Here is a 19,635-nt window from a genome sequence, read left to right as displayed (position 1 = left end):
TTTTACAATATATTCAGAATAGAAAGCTGCTATTTTAAATTGTAATAATTTTTTACATTTTGTCTTTGTTTATTATTGTTTATTGTTTATTATTATTGTTTACATATATTCCACAAGAGAAAATAATAGTTGAATTTATAAAAATGACTCTCCAAAAGTTTACATACATTTGGTTCTTATTACTGTGTTGTTACATGAATGATCCTGTTTTTTTGTTTGTTTTTTTTAATGATAGTTGTTTATGAGTCCTTTGTTTGTCCTGAACAGTTAAACTGGCTGCTGTTCTTCAGAAAAATCCTTCAGGTCCCACAAATTCTTTGGTTTTCCAGCATTTTTGTGCATTTGAACCCTATCAATAATTACTGTATGATTTTGAGATCCATCTTTTCACGCTGAGGACAACTGAGGGACTCATATGCAACTATTACAGAATATTCAAACGCTCACTGATGCTCCAGAAGGATAAACTATGCATTAAGAGACGGGGGTGAAAACTTTTGAAATTTGAAGATCAGGGTAAATTTAACTTATTTTGCGTTTTGGGAAACATGTAAGTATATTCTGTAGCTTCTGAAGGGCAGTACTAAATGAAAAAAAATATGATATTTAGGTAAAATAAGAAAAATTAACACTTCAGCTTTCTTTTCAAAAGTTTTCACCCCCTGGCTCTTAATGCATTGTGTTTCATTCTGGAGCATCAGTGAGCATTTGAACCTTCTGTAATAGTTGCATATGAGTCCCTCAGTTGTCCTCAATATGAAACGATGGATCTCAAAATCATACAGTCATTGTTGGAAAGGGTTTAAATACACAAAAATGCTTAAAAAACAAAACAAAAACAAAAACAAAGAATTTGTGGGACCTGAAGTATTTTTCTGAAGAACAGCGGGCAGTTTAATTGTTCAGGACAAACAAGAGACTCATGAACAACTATTACTAAACAAAAGAAAAAAAAAAAACACAGCTGTGGATCATTCAGGTAACAACACAGTATTAAGAATCAAGTGTATGTAAACTTTTGAACCGGGTCGTTTTTATAAATTTAACTATTATTTTATCATGAGGACTATATGTTAAAGTCTTTTATGTGAAATATCTTATTCAGGTCAGTACTAAATAAAAAAATAACATACATTTTGTATGATCCCTGCAGATTCTGCAAGGTGTACGTAAATATTTGACCTCAGCTGTATAAGGTGTTATATGTTCACATGCACATTATTGTTTTCATTGATGATCAACATTACCTCTCTCTGTCTCTGTCTGCAGTCGTTTACTGAAGACTGACATGGAGCTGGAAGTTCTGCGCTACACCAACCGCATTTCCAGTGAAGCCCACAAAGAGGTAAAACCAGCTTTTAGGCAGATTATTTTCCCTCAGTTTTCTAATTTTAAAACCGTTGCCCTAAAGACTTTAGTTGAAAGTAGTTAAATCTGATAATTACTCTGAAAGACCAGAACTGCATTTCCCAAAAGCATCACAAACCTCCTACGATCTGTTTAGGCTTACGGTGCTTTTGGGAAACGCCACCCAGGGTGTTTCACTGCTCTCCTGAGACACAAACAGCTCATTTTGGTTCACAAGCTGTACGTTTGGAACAGTGTTTTGTGAGAATGACAATTGGGAGGATGTTACAGGCAAAAAGCCCATCGAATCTCTCTTTAAAACACTGCACATTTAGGTTCTGTTCATCCTTTTGGAAAGCAGTTTTTACTCTGCATTGTTACTGTAAACTCGACGTAGAGCTACCAAAATCCTATACCTCGTTTGATCAGTTTCTAGGCCAGCATTGCATTTATTCTTCACAGACACAAGACAATACCAGAATGCTAAACAGATGATATTTCAGCTCAAAAACCTGCATCTAGACCAGGCACTACTCTGCAAATACTGGTGCAGAAACCATTTTCACTCATAAATTGCTAGTATATTTCACAGATAATTACAAAGAAACAGCAGGTAACACACTGTTAAACATGAAGTTTTTAAGTAAAGACTGAAGTCGTATTTTATTGTAAAATGTGCTCCAGTAATGTTTTATTTATAACTTAAAAAATATTACTTTTTACAGTGCATCATGTGTGATTGTCACTGTTACTTTTAAAAGTATTTACATTTTAAAAGAATTTGCGTTACAGTGTTGCATTTCTCCCTAAAAAAGTAACAAATTGTGTTACTTAGTAACTTTTTATAGGAAGTAATGCGTTACTTTACTTTTGAATTGTTACTTTGTCCTCATCTGGGCGGGGCTTGCTTGTTTGTTTTTAATATATAACACACAAATCTATTTTAGCGAACGTGAAAGCCCTTTCATATGAAAAAAGACATCATGTATCCAGCTGTTTTTTTGCAAATTCAAGTAATTTACTATAAAAAATATTGTGTTTTGTAACGTTTATGACTGTTATAGCACCAGCTGTAGTCTGATCTCCTTAAAACTTGGCATGCTTGTTTAGAATCACCTGTCACATGTGCTCAGCAGGTTTTGTGAGGTTTCCTTTAGGCTTTATAGGATTTTTTTTTTAAAGGCTTATTTTTGGTGTTTTTATGCCTGTATTTAGAGAGGACAGTATAGTTGGACAGGAAACGAAGTGGGAGAGCGAGACGAGGGTGGGATCGGGAAAGGTCCACGAGCTGGGATTCGAACTCGGGTCGCCCGCAGCACAGTGGGGCTCCAAGGGCTTTATAGGATTTTGGGTATATTCGGACAGGCCCCTTTTCTTAACGATTGCAATGTAGCGTTTCAAAGGGTAAATTTCAACATTTTTTTGCGAATTATTGACCTAGAGAGTTTCGAGAATTGTACTGCAGTTGTTTTTATGTTTTTGTTTTTTTTTTAGATTGAGCAAAAAACCTAGGACTAGTTCGCAAAAGTATGTTTTTTACATTTTCTCAGTCATTTAACAAACAGTTTGATTGACAGCAGTGGTTCTAGAGGCAAAGTTATACGGAATGAGGAGTTCTGTCATATGATACGAATATCATGTGTATTTGCAAAAAACTGAGCAATGCATAGTTGCAAATGCGATATTGCCTCCCAGTGGCCAATTTCTTTCAAATTTCTCACAGACCTTTGAGTCGAACAGGCCCACCAAGTTGGACCTGTTTGTCCAAGATGCGCAAATGTCCTTATAGACACATGTGGCGCTTTACACGGTTGCATAGTTATAGCTATTTTTATGTTTTATTTTTTCTTCTTATAGCGCCACCACGTGGCCAAGCTCTGCGATTTTTGTCTTACAACCTCAGTTTGAGCTCTTACATAAGTGTTCGGAGTTTGGCAAAGATATCTCATTCTGTTCAGGAGTTCTAGGCATTTTATTAAAAGTGACCCCGCCCCTTTTAAACTTTTTGGCGTCAATTTGTGACGGTGTGTTGAAAGTAATTATTGGTATTCGCTTTCTAGAGAATCTTTCTGCTCTGGTTCAGTTCCGATCGGGCTGAAAACCTAGGATTAGTTCGCAAAAGTATGTTTTTTACATTTTCTCAGTCATTTAACAAACAGTTTGATTGACAGCAGTGGTTCTAGAGGCAAAGTTGTACGGAATGAGGAGTTCTGTCATATGATACGAATATCATGTGTATTTGCAAAAAACTGAGCAATGCATAGTTGCAAATGCGATATTGCCTCCCAGTGGCCAATTTCTTTCAAATTTCTCACAGACCTTTGAGTCGAACAGGCCCACCAAGTTGGACCTGTTTGTCCAAGATGCGCAAATGTCCTTATAGACACATGTGGCGCTTTACACGGTTGCATAGTTATAGCTATTTTTATGTTTTATTTTTTCTTCTTATAGCGCCACCACGTGGCCAAGCTCTGCGATTTTTGTCTTACAACCTCAGTTTGAGCTCTTACATAAGTGTTCGGAGTTTGGCAAAGATATCTCATTCTGTTCAGGAGTTCTAGGCATTTTATTAAAAGTGACCCCGCCCCTTTTAAACTTTTTGGCGTCAATTTGTGACGGTGTGTTGAAAGTAATTATTGGTATTCGCTTTCTAGAGAATCTTTCTGCTCTGGTTCAGTTCCGATCGGGCTGAAAACCTAGGATTAGTTCGCAAAAGTAGGTTTTGCAAAAAATCCAAAATACCTGAAAATTTCGCCCAATTTCGTACTTTTGTTTGCTGTAGCGGCCCTGTTAGGCAGATTGGGTCGAGCCTTGGTCGGCGATGTAAGTGGTGCTACCATCTCTTCGAGTTTTACATCTACGACTATCGCTTTGGTCTGCACGATCAGTTTTACATGGAGATTGCTGATCTGTGACCATTCCAACAATTACAATCTTATTATGGCTAAAATTAAGATCTTTGTCCTTAATTGCATACAGTAACATACATGTTATATTATACCGCTAACGGATGAATGCAGACTCTTGATATATGTGCTGTTAGACGGTATTTATTAAGGGTATTTGATGTTTGAAATGTTTAACAATGCACTGCAGGCGAGCAGCAGATGTGAATAAAACTCTGGGAGACTCAAAATAATTTAATAATTCAGATTGATGGTGTTGGTTTCTGGTAGAATAGGTTGCTGATATCCATTAATGGATGAAAAGCCTTTTTAAGAGTGTTGGATATTAATGGGCCAGTCTGTGGTTTGTACATAAATTAATGCTGTGCGTTTAAGCTGCGATCGTATTTATCATAGTAAGAGCTGACTTTAACAGTGATTGTTACATTAAAAGAGTTGTTGAACATCAATTCATGTCAGAATGCCCTATTTATAGAGTGCCGCCCACTTTTTTTAGCGGAAGTGTTTTTTACATTAATTTTTCCCATAGGGATTTAAAAGCATTAGAAGCCATGAACCAAATCAACCAGCTGTGAGGAGAGAAACAACATTTCAGACTTTGATTTGAGCATAAAAGCACAAAATGACTGAACTTAAAGACTTTAATGAGGGAAAGAACATCAATCTCATGAAGTCAAACAATGAAAAAATATAAAACTATCCATTTAAAGTTGTTGATTCTGTATACAGAAGCCAATACATGTTAGGTCTGTTGTAAAACTTACACATAAATGTTCAAATATGTAAGTGTTTTGAGAGAGTAGGGAACTTTCTGTAGAGCATCATGGGAAATGTAGTTTTTGACCACAAACTGCTCAAACTCAAAGTAATACAAACTGCTGGCTTTAACAAAAGCATGTCCTATAGATTAAGAGCTTACAATAGGTCTGACTTTAGAGATGTGTAAGTTGTTAAAAATCAATATACCTAGAATTTTTACCTCTGGAACCCAGCTGTTGCTGAACAAAATATTTACCCTAGTAAAAAATAAATGTACTAAAATGAATTTAAAGTATAGTACAAATGTATTTACATATTTATGTACTCAAAAAATATCCTGCAATTGTACTTTTGGTATACTAATCTGTTATACTTAAAGTCTGCTAAACTGAAACAACTAATTGTGTACTAAATGCACTTTAATTGCACAAAATTAGTGTTTAAGTCCAACTAAAAATATGCTTAAGTATATCTGATAAAAGTGCTAAGAGTGGAACTATTGCAAGTATTCTTTACATACACTTTAAATATCTTGCATTTATTATGCAAATGTCATGCAATCCTCATTAATACTGACATTTTAAGCTTAATATTAAGAAATGTGCACTGTGCACAAGTAGTCCACCTTTTACTAGGGTATTTATTGTATTTGTGGTTCCAAAATCCAAAGGACAAATATAAAAAATAAATAAATAAATAAAAGAAAGATTTATAAAACAGACTTCTATAATAGACTATTATATTTTACAGATCTGTTATGAATTCTAGACAGTTTTGTGATGTTTTTGAAAGCTGCATGAAGTGTCTGTAGAATTTAATTTGTGTGAATTATTCCTTTAAAACTGTAGAAAAAGATTTCTATTTGATTTTGTTCTCCTGCGGTCAGGATTCGTCCACATGTGCAGACGGCATTGTAAGAGCGCAGTGAACGTTTATCCTCGCGTTATCTAATGGAAATAGCTCCAGCACCTCATCAAATGAAAAAATGACCTTGGTCGACCGGGTCGATCTTCAGACGAAGGTTTGAAGGACATGTTTTGAGGCTCTTTTGATCTCTCGTTTCCAGCAATAAAGGCCTCGGCACATATTAACGCACATAGGTCTTCATAAGTGCCAGTCTCATCCAGAGCTGATATAGACAAACGTCTGGCGGCTGTAACCTCTCGTCTTCTGTTATTGCTGGATATTCGGTTTAAGAGGGACATGAGTCATGGCCACAGTTGGAAACAAATTGTTTTTTGAATGCTGAAATGAGGAACGAGGGATTTTGAGAGAGTTCACCGTACGGTTATGGGAAACTATTGAGCGGGAAGAGTTCAGACGAGGGTTGAGAATCCAAACTGGGTTCTTATTGAGAATCACTTCCATTTTTTCGGTTTCGTTAATGGGTTTGAACGTGTCTGTTCTTGCGTTGATGAAAATTGAAAATGTTTTCAAATATCTTACTTCCTCAAAAATGCACAAAGATTCATTAACAGAAGCCAGAATTAATAGCATTATCATTGAGCATTCCAACTTTTATTTTTTTTATGCATGGTTCAGTTTTGTCTTCATTAACATATCTTGTTAATTAACATTTCAGAGGTTGTCAGAAAAATGAATTTGCTCTTTCTTAGTGTCACGCATGGCCTAAAGCGTTTGTCGGCTCGATTTAACGCCGAAATGTTTGGGTAAAGATCTCAGCCAGAGGTTGTGACGAACCGAAGAGATTCTGGATGATTTTTCTCCTCTTTCTGCCTCCGGAGCTCTGTCATATTTTTACCCCAAAATGCACATTACACCTCCAAATCATATTTGCTGACTGAAATCTAATATTGTTTCTGCTGATTCCAAAAATAGTGTTTTTTTTTCCCCTCAGCTTGTCTTACTTTCTTACTAAATATGATGCATTTTGTAGCACTTTTGCTTTTACAACCATCAGTAAGGTGAAGAAGTCTTGTATTTTTGTAAACTGCAATAAAGACATGAGTGCTGTCTTCATCTGAGCCAGATTACATCTATTTGTTTAGTTTTCAACCCATTTTTTACATGCATGACATTTTATACCTTTATGTCTGATTTCCTCTTTTTTGCTCTTTTGCAGTTAAATTATATATTTTGAATACTTATTTTTTATCACTGAAAAAACAACTTTTGACATTTGACTGCTTATATATATATATATATATATATATATATATTTCATATCTGTACAAATTTAATGTATATAAATAATAAAAATGATATAATACATGATATAAACCTTACAATTTAAAAATTTGTGGAAAAAAACACATTTTTGAGCTCAGCGTCATCAAATTATAATATTATATATAATATATATATTTTTTTTTTTGGAAGGATTTTAAAGAAAAATACTTTACAGGATTTTCTTTTTCACCCCAATGGGACTTAAAATTATGAAGGGCCAAACTGCTCAAAATTAAATTATTAAATAAATGTTGAAATATATAAATACATTGTTTAAATGCATAATAAAATTAAATAATTTAGTTTAAAAACAATTTATTTTTTTATTTTTTTATTTTCTCCGTGTTTTATTTTCAGGTTTGTGGTTGTTGGTTTATTTCATCTAGTTAAAATAAAAAGCAATAAAAATAAATGAATAAACATTGTAAACATTATAAATAAATAAATAAATAAATAAATGTAAATAAATACTTTTTAGTATTGAGGGCCAAATTATTCAAAATTAAATAATTTAATGTTGAAGTATATAAATAAATTGTTAAATGCATAATTAAATAATTTTATTTAAATAAAGTATTGAAAAAAATATTTTATTTATTTATTTATATATTTATTTATTTAATTAATTATTGCCTCCATGTTTCATTTTTAGGTTTTACAGTTGTCGGGATTATTTCAGCTAGTTAAAATAAAAAGTAATAAAAATAAATGAATAAACATTATAAACATTGTAAATAAAATAATATCTTTTTAGTATGGAGGGCTAAATTACTCAATATTGTTGAAACTCAATTAAATGTTGAAATGTATAAATAAATTGTTAAATGCATATGTTTAATTTTAATAGTTTAATTTCAATAAATTATTGAAAAAATATTTTATTTATTTATTTATTTTATTATTGCCTCCATGTTTCATTTTTAGGCTTTACAGTTGTCAGGTTTATTTCAGCTAGTTGCAAAGTCATTTTCATTTAGTTTAACTTGTACTGAAGTAACTATAACGGAAAATAAAATGAACTGTTAACTACTAACTATATAGACATGAAAAAACCCCCCGCAAAAACAATAAAATAAAAAAAAAAAACTTAAATGAAACTAAAATGAAATATATATGTATATAGTATACACATGGAGACAATAAATAAAAAATACTGAGATGAATAAATAAAAAGTTTTTAAAATTATTTATTATTTAAAAAATTCATAAAGTATGTAAATAGTTATTAAATCAATTTATTATGCATTTAACAATGTATTTATATATTTCAATATATTATAATGATTTGATTTTGAGTAATTTGGCCTTCCATATAAAATAGGTTATATAACGTTATATAATGTCAATCTTCATTTGTTGGTGTGAAATGTGACCTGGACCTGTTCTTGACGGGTTTCGTGCGATTCATCACAATGTGCTGTGGTCCGTCAGCGATGCTTACAGCAGCAGGTTTTGCTAGTTTGAAATGTAAATGACTGTAAATGCTGATTTGGTCTTTGCGGTGAGGAAGGTCAGTTTCAGTCGAGCAGCGATTAAGGTTCAGCTCCAGTCCGGATGATTTCACTGTTTTATTGAGTCTGACAGGAGCGGACGACAGTTATTTGACCTTTGAACATCCAGATATGAATAATGGACTATATGTAAATGTAAATGTGGTTTTAAGCATTTATATTGACGTGTAGGGAATGAAACTAGCCATGGCAGAGTCAACAGTTCGATTCTCAGATTTAATGCACTGCAAGTCGTTCTCGATAGATGCATAATGCTATATGCATAAATGTAAATATATTTAAAGAAACTGCGTCAGATTAGAGATGCATGAAGTAGTTCTATTTTATATCTCTTCAAATTAAATTCATTGTCTCAATGCATCATGCTTATTTTATCAAAAACAGTATAATTAAACCTATTTAGACATGATTAGGTTAGTAGGATGGCGGTATGGCAAATATACTTTATCAGTGTTTTTCTTGCATATTATAAAAAAAATTACCTAAGAGTTTTTTTTTTTTTAAATGTTCATATATTCTCATATTTTGTTTGCAACTTTCAAATTCAACACAGAAATCAAAGCTAGTGTTTTGCTTTTTTTCTTTGATGTATTAAATTATAATAATAAAAATGAATACAGAAATTAGTCTATTTGTTGCAGATGCTTTTGTATGAAGCAAATTATAATGCATTCAATATTTTATTGGTTCAGACCCCATAACATTGCAGTTGCTAGCAGCATTTTTCTATTTGAGCTTCAAGAATGCATTACATGCATTCTGTAACTGTAACTCATTTAGAGTCATTTAGAAAACAAATCCCATTTGAGTAGTGCTGACAGCATTAATTTTGTTTTAATAGATTGTTTTGTAGCCTAGAACAGTTTAGTTGTATTTGCAGCTCTGAATTGATGTATTCCTTTGGGTTTCTTGTCACTTGTAGAGACTCTGACCGTGGATTTTTTGCATGCCTTAAACCCTCCTGTTTCTTTTGCATGTGACAGAAGATGTCTCGGAACACACTGGACCCTTTTATATCGTTAATGAGTCAAATTATATTCAGCACAGGAAGAACATAGAGGGACAAATGAGAAGTTACTGTGACCGTGTCTATCCGCTTTGCCCGTCTGTTTTTCCTCTCGTGGGACGTCATTAAAATCCAGCGCTTGACACCTGAGCCGTTCATCGCCGCTTGTTCCCGATCCTCCCAAAGTCCCAGCACTGCAGTAGCGCATCACTTCCCGTTCACCTGTACCAGGTGATGTTTCTCAGGAGACGGTGACCGCCTGATGCGGCACAAGACAAGTCAAGTGCTCATCTTTTGCTCTTTTTCACACTTACAACTTCTCAGAAGGATACAGTTAAAATGATTATATTGGGAATGTTATTACAATTTGGAATTACAAATTAAATAAGATAGTAACGAGTAGGAGATAACTAAATTATTCAGAAGTTTGGAGTTTGTAAGATGTCTCTTCTGCTCATCAAGGCTGCATTTATTTAATCAAAAAAGCAGTAAAAATCTGAAATATTATTACAATTTAAAATAGCTGTGAATATATTTTAAAATGTAATTTATTGATGTTGATCAAAAAACATTTTTTTCCTTATTTTAAATTATATAATATTATTGTCATTTTGTAATAAATATATTAAAATAATTTAGTGGATTTATTTTATTTTATTTTATTTTATTTTATTTTATCTTATTTTATCTTATTTTATGTGAACACCATGATACATTTTGTAAGGCGTCTTTGATGAATAGAAAGTTCAAGTTTGGGGTTTGTAAGATTTCCTTTTTTTTTTTTTTTTTTTTTTTTTTGAAAAAAGTCTCTTCTGCTCATCAAGGCTGCATTTATTTGATCCAAAAAGCAGTAAAAATCTGAAATATTATTACAATTTAAAATAGCTCTTTACTATGTGAATATATTTTAAAATAAAATTTATTTCTGTGATCAAATCTGAATTTTCAGCATCATTACGTCTTCAGTGTCACATGATCCTTCAGAAATCATTCTAATATGCTAACATTTTTAATAATAAATTATATAATAATATTATCATTTTGTAATAAATATAATAAAACAGTTTAGTGGATTTATTTTATTTTATTTTATTTTATTTTATTTTATTTTATTTTATTTTATGTGGACACCATGATTTTTTACATCTTTGATGAATAGAATATATGCTGATCAAAAAACATTTTTTCTTATAATAAATTATGTAATATTATTATCATTTTGTAATAAATATAATAAAACAGTTTTGTGGATTCATTATTTTATTTATTTATTTTTTACTGTTTTATCTTATTTTTATTATAAATTATATATTATTATTATTATTATTATTATTATTATTATTATAATCATTTTGCAGTAAATATAATAAAACAGATTTGTGGCTTTCATTTTATTTATTTATTATGTGGAAACCATGATACATTTTTAAGGCGTCTTTGAATAGAAAGTTCAAAGTTTGGAGTTTGTAAGATTTTTTTTTTTATTTATTTTTTATTTTTTTATGTTTTTGAAAGAAGTCTCTTCTGCTTGTTTTGTCTTATAGACAAAATATAAATCTTTTGTAACATTATAAATGTCTTAATTCTTGTTTTTGATCACTTTGATGTCTCTTTGTTGAATAAAAGCATTATTTCCTTTGGTTAAAAACTGAAAACGCTGCTGTATTCATTTATTTATTTTTTCTTCAGGATTCATTGCATAGAAAGTTTTTTTTTTTTTTTTTTTTTTTTTTTTTTGTCACTTTTGATCAATGTAATGCATCCTTACATCAATAAATGTATTAACCTCTTTAAAGAAATGTCGTACTGGCACTAAACTTTTGAATGGTGGTATATACTATAGCACCGTTTTATTCCTACAAGTATAATATTCCCTCTGTCACCCAACATACTAATACTGTCTGCAACAACCTGATCTCCGCAATCTCCCGGGGATCCTTCAGCGCTGCAATACGGTGTGACTCATGATTCTCGATTGAAATAAAAGCTTCCTAACCTGCAATCATCAAACAGCCCCTCTAATCTGCCCTCGACACGCGTTCTCCCTCATTTCTCTCCGCCGCGCCGCAAATGACTGTTATCTCATCAAATGGATGAGTCGTTCTGTAATTTGAAGGCAATTGCTGGTCATTTTCAGAGCCGTTTTGCACGGCTCTCGTCGGTGTCTGCTCGCTCCGACTGCCGCCGAGAGTTCATTGAGATTATTAGGCTTTATCTGGAGAGCGAGGGAAGCCCTCGGCTGATGACTGAGGTGGATGACTAATTGAATATTTCATAAAGCGCTCTTATCTGATTACTCTGTGTTTTTTCTTGTAGGTGATGAAACGTGTGAAGCCGGGCCTGAAAGAGTACGAGATGGAGAGGTGAGTGGCGATCGATTGATTGATTTCATTGATTGATAGAGCTGCCCGTGTCTCCTGTGCCCTGATTAAATCCTCTTTAACTAAAGTGGAGCCTAATGAAGAAAATCACACTCTTTTCCCATGAATTCGCTCTTAGATTCAGCTTGTGTTTCCACACGTCTGAGAGCAGAGCAAAGTAAATACTTTACTATATAGCCTACAGTGCATCACAGACTTGGTTTGTGAGTCATAGTGCTGGTTTTGACAGGATGTTTTAACAAGGAAACATCCATTTGTTTTGGTTTTTGTCATTCCAGTGTTGTTTTGAAAACCAGATTGATTTGCTCAGTGTGTTTGGATGGTTCAGATTTGGCCAGTGGAGCCTGTTTTCTGCTGTTTTTGTGTTTGTTTGTATGTACTTCGAAATTTGTGCGTATGAGTGGTAGATTTATGTATTCAGTTATTGATTTATATATTTAAATCTGAAACTGCACAAAAATAATAATGCATCACAATTGTTGTTTCTAATGATTGACTTGTCCAAGACTGTAATAAAAAAAAAAAAACACCAACAAAAAAAAAACCCAATAGTGGCATTATGTAAAAAACTGACATTTAAAGGGTTAAAATCTTGAAAATTAATACGTTTTTGGGAGTTATGATTAGGACTAATGTTGGGAAGAAGAAAAAATCAGAGAAAACAAAAAAAATATTAAAATATAATATTTTATGAATAGTTTTTTTTTTTTTTTTAATTGACGCAAATCATCAAAAGTTGCAGTAAAAACATTTAAAATGTTACAAAATATTTTCATTTCAAATAAATGCTCTTCTTTTGAACTTTCTATTCATCTATGAATTCTGAAAAATGAAATGTATCACCGTTTCCACAAAAATATTGTGTTGCGCAGTTGTTTTTAATATAGTAATGATAAGAAATGTTTCTTGAGCAGCAAATCAGCATATTAGAATGATGAAGCCTGGAGTAATGATGCTGAAAATTCAGGTTTTGAACACAAGAATAAATTACATTTTACAATAGATTTACATGGAACACAGCTATTTTAAATAATAATAATATTTCTTTTTTTTTCTGTATTTTTGGTCAAGAAAATGTAGCAAGTCAACATATTAGAATGATTTCTGAAGGATCATGTGACATTGAAGACTGGAGTAATGATGCTAAAAATTCAGGTTTTGAACACAAGAATAAATTACATTTTACAATATATTCACACGGAAAACAACTGTTTTAAATCATAATAATATTTCATATTTTTACAGTGTTTTTGATTAAACAAATGCAGCAAATCAGCATATTAGAATGATTTCTGAAGGATAATGTGACACTGAATACTGGAGTAATGATGCTGAAAATTCAGCTTTGATCACAGAAATAAATTACATTTCACAATATATTCACACAGAAAACAGCTATTTTAAATCATAATAATATTTATTATTTTTACAGTATTTTTAAGCAAAGAAATACAGCAAATCGGCATATTAGAATGATTTCTGAAGGATCATGTGACACTGAAGACTGGAGCAATGATGCTGAAAATTCAGCTGTGCATCACAGAAATAAATTACATTTTAACAGATATTCACACAGAAAACAGCTGTTTGGAATTATAATATTTAATATTTTTACTGTGTTTTAAAAAAAATGTAATTTTTACATTAAAAAATAAAATAAATAAATACAAATTTTTGAATATAGTTTTATCCTACTTCTATCAGAGGCCGTTGTGACTGTCTGGAAGCAGTAAAATTTTATGCATGTTATTCAAAAACTTGACTTACAGCACCTTTTATTTGATGAGTATCTTATAGTTTAGCGAACTACAGATTCAGAGTATCTCCTGTTCTGTGTTTCATCTGTGTGTGGTGTTGATCTTCTAGCGGTGTTAGTGTTTTTATGTCTGATAAGACCGGCCGACCTCTTCTCTCCTCACCAAACAAAAGCTCTGATAAGCTGCAGCTTTTTACAGGGATTTTCTCTCAATATCTGCAGCAGGAGAAGTGTAAGATAAGACCGACTCCCTCCACTCGTTTTGTCCTCCAAAGAAGCGCCGCAGTGGCGTCCTGAGGTCTCGAAGCAGAGACCGCGGAACACTGGCTTTGTCCAGACCTTCAGAGATTGTGATGCATGATCTGCTTCCTCTAATGATACCGTCCCTCTCAGCTCCGGCCGCCCAAGTGCATGCTGGGATGTGACCTCTGCATTCATCTCTCCCCCTCTGTGCGGTCGGGAGAAGCCAATTTCCATCCAATTTTCTTCAAACTTTCTTTTTTCCCTGGAATGTCAGTTTCCTGCAGGGATCATGAGGGTTTTTAATGTTGAGCTCTGTTATGTGTCTGCTGCAGTCCTACAGTCACATCAGGCCATTAGGGGCCGGTGATTCACTGATGACTGGACATAATGAGAGGGACTGTGGCAAACAGGTGTGTGTGTGTGTGGCGTAACAGGACAGACCCGCAGGCAAGGTCACGCCATGCAGCGACTCGCTAGACACACGTCAGTATAGCAGAGTCAGATTTACTTACACACACTCAGTAGAGACCAGTGATTTGAGGTGAAACATCTTCACAGAAATTTCTTTAGAAATCAATCTAATATGCTTATTTGCTGCATTTGCTTGATCAAAAATACAGTAAAAATCTGAAATATTATTATGATTTAAAATAACAAATGTCTATGTGAATATATGTTCAACTTTAATTTATTTCTGTGATCAAAGATGAATTTTTAACATCATTACTACTTCAGTTCTCAAAGTTGCTGTATTCATTTGATGAAAAATACAGTAAAAATGTGAAATGTTATTATGATTTAAAATGGCTATTTTCTATAGGAATATATTCTGTGATCAATGTGATAGATTTTTTTTTTTTTATATGTATATCTGGATAGAGTGAAACTCTGAAATTGTGCAGTGTTTTGTTTTTGTAATCAAAAATAGTGTAAAAATGTGAAATATTGCTACTATTTAAAATAGCAGCTTTCTGTGTGAATATATTGTGAAATGTAATTTATTTCTGTGATCAAATCTGAATTTTCAGCATCATCAGACTCCAGTCTTCACATGATCCTTCAGAAATCATTCTGATATGCTGATTCGCTGCATTTGTTTGATCAAAAATACTGTAAAAATCTGAAATAATATTATGATTTAAAATAACTCATTTCTATGTGGATCTATGTTCAACTTTAATTTATTTTTGTTCTCAAATCTGAATTTTCAGCATCTTTACTCCAGTCTTCAGTCACATGATCCTCCAGAAATCATTCTAATATGCTGATTTGCTGCATTTATTTCCTTAAAAATACAGTAAAAATGTTAAATGTTATTATGATTTAAAATAACTAATTTCTATGTGAATATATATTAAACTTTAATTTATTTGTGTGATCAAAGATGAATTTTCAACATTACTTCAGTTGCAAAATGTGAAATGTGATTATGATTTATTATTTATGATGTATATCTGGATGGAGTGAAACTGAAATTGTGCAGTGTTTTGTTTTTGTTCATTGCAAAACAAAACACTGCAACAATTTATATGAAGGTCCACAGAACATTTCATTTTTACTGTGTGATTGGTTATGGTGGCATTTGTTGGTGGGACCTTGTGGTCTAGTTAGTTAGTGATGAATACTGAAATGTTTGTCAGATTTTTCTTTACTCAAGCTGTCAGAATGACATGAACTGTAATACTGTAATACTCACACATTTATATGTGCACATATAAACAAAGCAGCGAGATGAAAACAGCATAGATGTAACATTTTTATTTTTTCCCCCCATTTATCACAGCATAGACGCTCATTTTTAACACTCATTTTTGCTTCATTACATTTGTAATTGCTTATTAAATGAAGCAGCTGAGACTCCTCAGTGGGAATGACACATAAATCTACCGCAAAAACTCATTTATTGCTTTGTTGAAATGAAAAGAACCCAGTTTTAGCTGGGGTTTTTTTTCCCAACATAGGATCACATCTTGGCTCTTTGACAAAGATGAAGTAGGAGTAAATATAAGAAACAATATTAGATTTATTTCTGAAAAAAAAGCATCATTACTCCAGTCTTCAGTGTCACATTGACCTTCAGAAATCATTCTAATATGTTGATTTGCTGCTCAAAAACATTTCTGATTATAATTGATGTTAAAAAAAAAAAAAAGCAGTTGTGCTGTTTCATATTTCTGAATATTTATATATGTAATATTTATTTTAAAAAGTATTTTTCAGGATTCTTTGAGCAAAGTTCAAGAGAACAGCATTTATTTGAGAGGCAATTGACTGCTGAAAGTAATTTATGACTTTTTTAATATTTAGATATTTTTATTTATTGCTAAATGATTATTAAAAGGATTACTAAAAATTAAAAACACCAATTTATTTTAATTTTCATTAAAAAAAAATTTGACAGATCAAGTAGAAGTAAATGTAGAAAAAGTATTATTAAAAAATATAAACATATAAAAAAGACTATAGTGATAGTAATCATAAGTTTTAAATATTTATATATGTAATATTTATCTAAAGTATTTTTTAGGATTCTTTGACCACATGTTCAAGAGCATTTATTTGAGAGGCAATTTTAAAGTTCAGTTTAAACTAATTTGTCTTTTTAAAAGTGTGTTTGTTTGTTTGTTTATTTATTTAAGGATTGCTAAAAAATTATTTTAAAAACAAATATTTTCATTTTCAGGGTGTTAGGTTTTTTTTTTTTTTTTTTTTTTTTTTTTTTTTTTTTAGGTTTGCTTCTTGGCTTTTTGACAGATTAAGTAGAAGTAAATATTATTAAAAATTAAAGTATATGTATAAAAAAAAGACTACTAATACCATAACAATTTTATGCTGTTTCATATTTCAAAAATATTTATATATGTAATATTTATCTAAAGAAGTATTTTTTTTAAGGATTTTTTTGACCAAATGTTCAAGAGAACAGCATTTATTTGAAAGGCAGCTGAAACTAATTTCTTTTAAAATATTTATTTATTTATTCATTTATTTAAAGATTACTAAAAATAAAAAAATATTTTATTTTCATTTTTTATTAATTTTACAACTTTTATTTTTGTTGTTGTGTTTGTTTTTTTTTTTTTTTTTTTTTTTTTTTTTTCTGGTTTACTTCATGGCTTTTTGACAGATCAAGTAGAAGTAAATGTAGAAACAATATTATTAAAAAATAAATACATGTATAAAAAAGACTATAGTAATACCATAAGTTTGTTTCATATTTCTACATTTTTATATATAATATTTAACTAAAGAATTTTTTTAGGATTCTTTGACCAAATGTTCAAGATAACAGCATTTATTTTGGAGCTGAAACTAATTTGTATATATATATATATATATATATATATATATATATATATATATATATATATATATATATATATGTGTGTGTGTGTGTGTGTGTGTGTGTGTGTTTGCTTCTTGGCTTTTTGACAGATCAAGAAGAAGTACATGTAGAAACAATTAAAAAAGACTGCACTAATACCATAAGTTTACAAATTAAAACAACTAAATAAATCATTTAGTTTTTTAGTATTTTTATGACTTTTTTGTTTGTTATTGTCTCAGATGTGATCCTTGTGATAGAAATCCAGAAAATCTCTTGCTCTCATTGAATGTGCATTAGTGGGCACACACAGGCTGCTGCGTCTCGTGGGAAAATCATCCAGGATTTGAGACACAGAATCGATTTAAATTGAGTTTTGTTGCCGGAGCGAGCGCAGTGGAGGATCCTTTCACCGCTGCACAATGCTGAAAACTTCATTATTTACTATTAACTCCTTAATTCTCCTTTGAGTTGTGTGAATGTGCACATGTGTGTGGGATAGTTTGGTAATTAAACGCACCGAGGGCCGACAGCACTGCTGATGTCAGATTTATGTGTGCTTTCATCATCTAGAGGACATTTGGAGAACATGAGTTTACTGAAAACACGAGAAACATGAGAGGATAACAGCAGGAAAGTCCATTGATTGCCTTCTTTTTAAAGCAGTGAATCTCAATCTTTTTGACTCTAAGGTCCTCCGTTGTCCACAGCAATATCGAAGCGCTCTCCTTCCATCATTTGTGTCCTCTGCTCTGTTTTGCAAACATATTTTAATCTGTAGATGCTCATAGTTTCTTTTAATTAAAGCCCACAGTTACAGATATTTTTAGAGGTGAATGTTCTTTTTGCATCTCACTTTTAAACCAATAAATCTGCATGACTTTTCCAGGAGTTCATGATTTCATGCAAAAGGGTTAAGATTCAAATTAGGATTACATATGTATTTATATATATTATATATATATATATATATATATATATATATATAAGCATATTAATATAACAATATAATAATATTTAACACATTTAAATGTACTTTTTTGTTGTTCCTATAAGTAGTTCAGAGTAATAGTAGAAAGCAAATAAAAATAGTAACTGCTCTGAACAATGTTAGATTTTGTATATTTTATATCATATATATAATTATATATGTGACTTATAATTATAAATGCATTATTATTATTTAACTAAAACATAAAAAAAACTTTTGTTACTTACTAAACTAAACTAAAATAAAATAAAATATTTCACACAGCTACTAAGGTAACATTTCTCATTTTAATTTAGTTAAAATGTATGTACTAAATAACTAAAACTAAAATAAAACATTTGTAAAAACTAGACGTTCCTATAAGTAGTTCAAAGTAGTAGTAGAAAGAAAATAAAATAGAAGTAAAATCTGTAATAACTGCTCTGAAAAATGTTAGATTTTGCATATTTTATGTCATATATATAATTTTATTATTATATTTAGATTTAGATATAGATTTATTATTATTTAACTAACACATAAAAAAAGCTTTTGTTACATGAAATAAAAAACTTTCATTTCTAATTTTCATTTAGTTTAAATTTATGTACTAAATAACTAAATCTAAAATAAAAATAAGTAAAAACTAGACATTTTAAAATATATATTTTTTTGTTCCTATAAGTAGTTCAAAGTAGTAGTAGAATGAAAATAAAATAGAAATCTGTAGTAACTGCTCTGAAAAATGTTAGATTTTATGTATTTTACGTCATATATATAATTTAAGATTTATTATTTAACTAAAACATAAAAAAGCTTCAACTAAAATAAAATAAAAGATTAAATTAAAATAAAAAAAAATTAAACTAAATTAAATTAAATTAAATTGAAATATTTTGCTTATTCACCTAGCTACCAAGATGACATTTCTCATTTCATTTAGTTTAAATTTGTGTACTAAATAACTAGAACTGAAAGCGAAATAAAAAATACTAGACATGTTAAAATGAATAAAACACAAACAAAATTACTAAAAACTGTAAGTATAGCATGTTTGCGTAAGATATAAACTATAATAGTATCTTAATATGATAAAAATGTAGTGCTATTGAAACTAAAAAAGAAAATACTAAAATAACACTGGTGTGGAAAAGTTTATTATAAGAAGGTTAAAAGGTCAGCTTTCTGATGTTTATTTCTTAGGTTATTGGGCCCCTTGAAGGAATATAAAGTGTTGCTCT

General features: G+C 30.9%; 1 protein-coding gene across 1 annotated transcript in view; it reads left to right on the top strand.

Annotated features, from left to right (window-relative positions):
- Window positions 1-19,635, top strand: part of LOC127157350 (xaa-Pro dipeptidase-like) — an 84,377-nt gene that overhangs the window by 30,991 nt on the left and 33,751 nt on the right. Inside the window, 2 exon segments of the mRNA XM_051100586.1 lie at window positions 1,270-1,345; window positions 12,036-12,082. Coding sequence (XP_050956543.1) covers window positions 1,270-1,345; window positions 12,036-12,082 — 123 coding nt within the window.

Source organism: Labeo rohita, unplaced genomic scaffold, assembly GCF_022985175.1.
Source record: "Labeo rohita strain BAU-BD-2019 unplaced genomic scaffold, IGBB_LRoh.1.0 scaffold_105, whole genome shotgun sequence".
In the NCBI taxonomy this organism is placed as follows: domain Eukaryota; kingdom Metazoa; phylum Chordata; class Actinopteri; order Cypriniformes; family Cyprinidae; genus Labeo; species Labeo rohita.
Note: the sequence above shows the minus strand (reverse complement) of the source record. Positions and strands in the feature narration are given on the sequence as shown.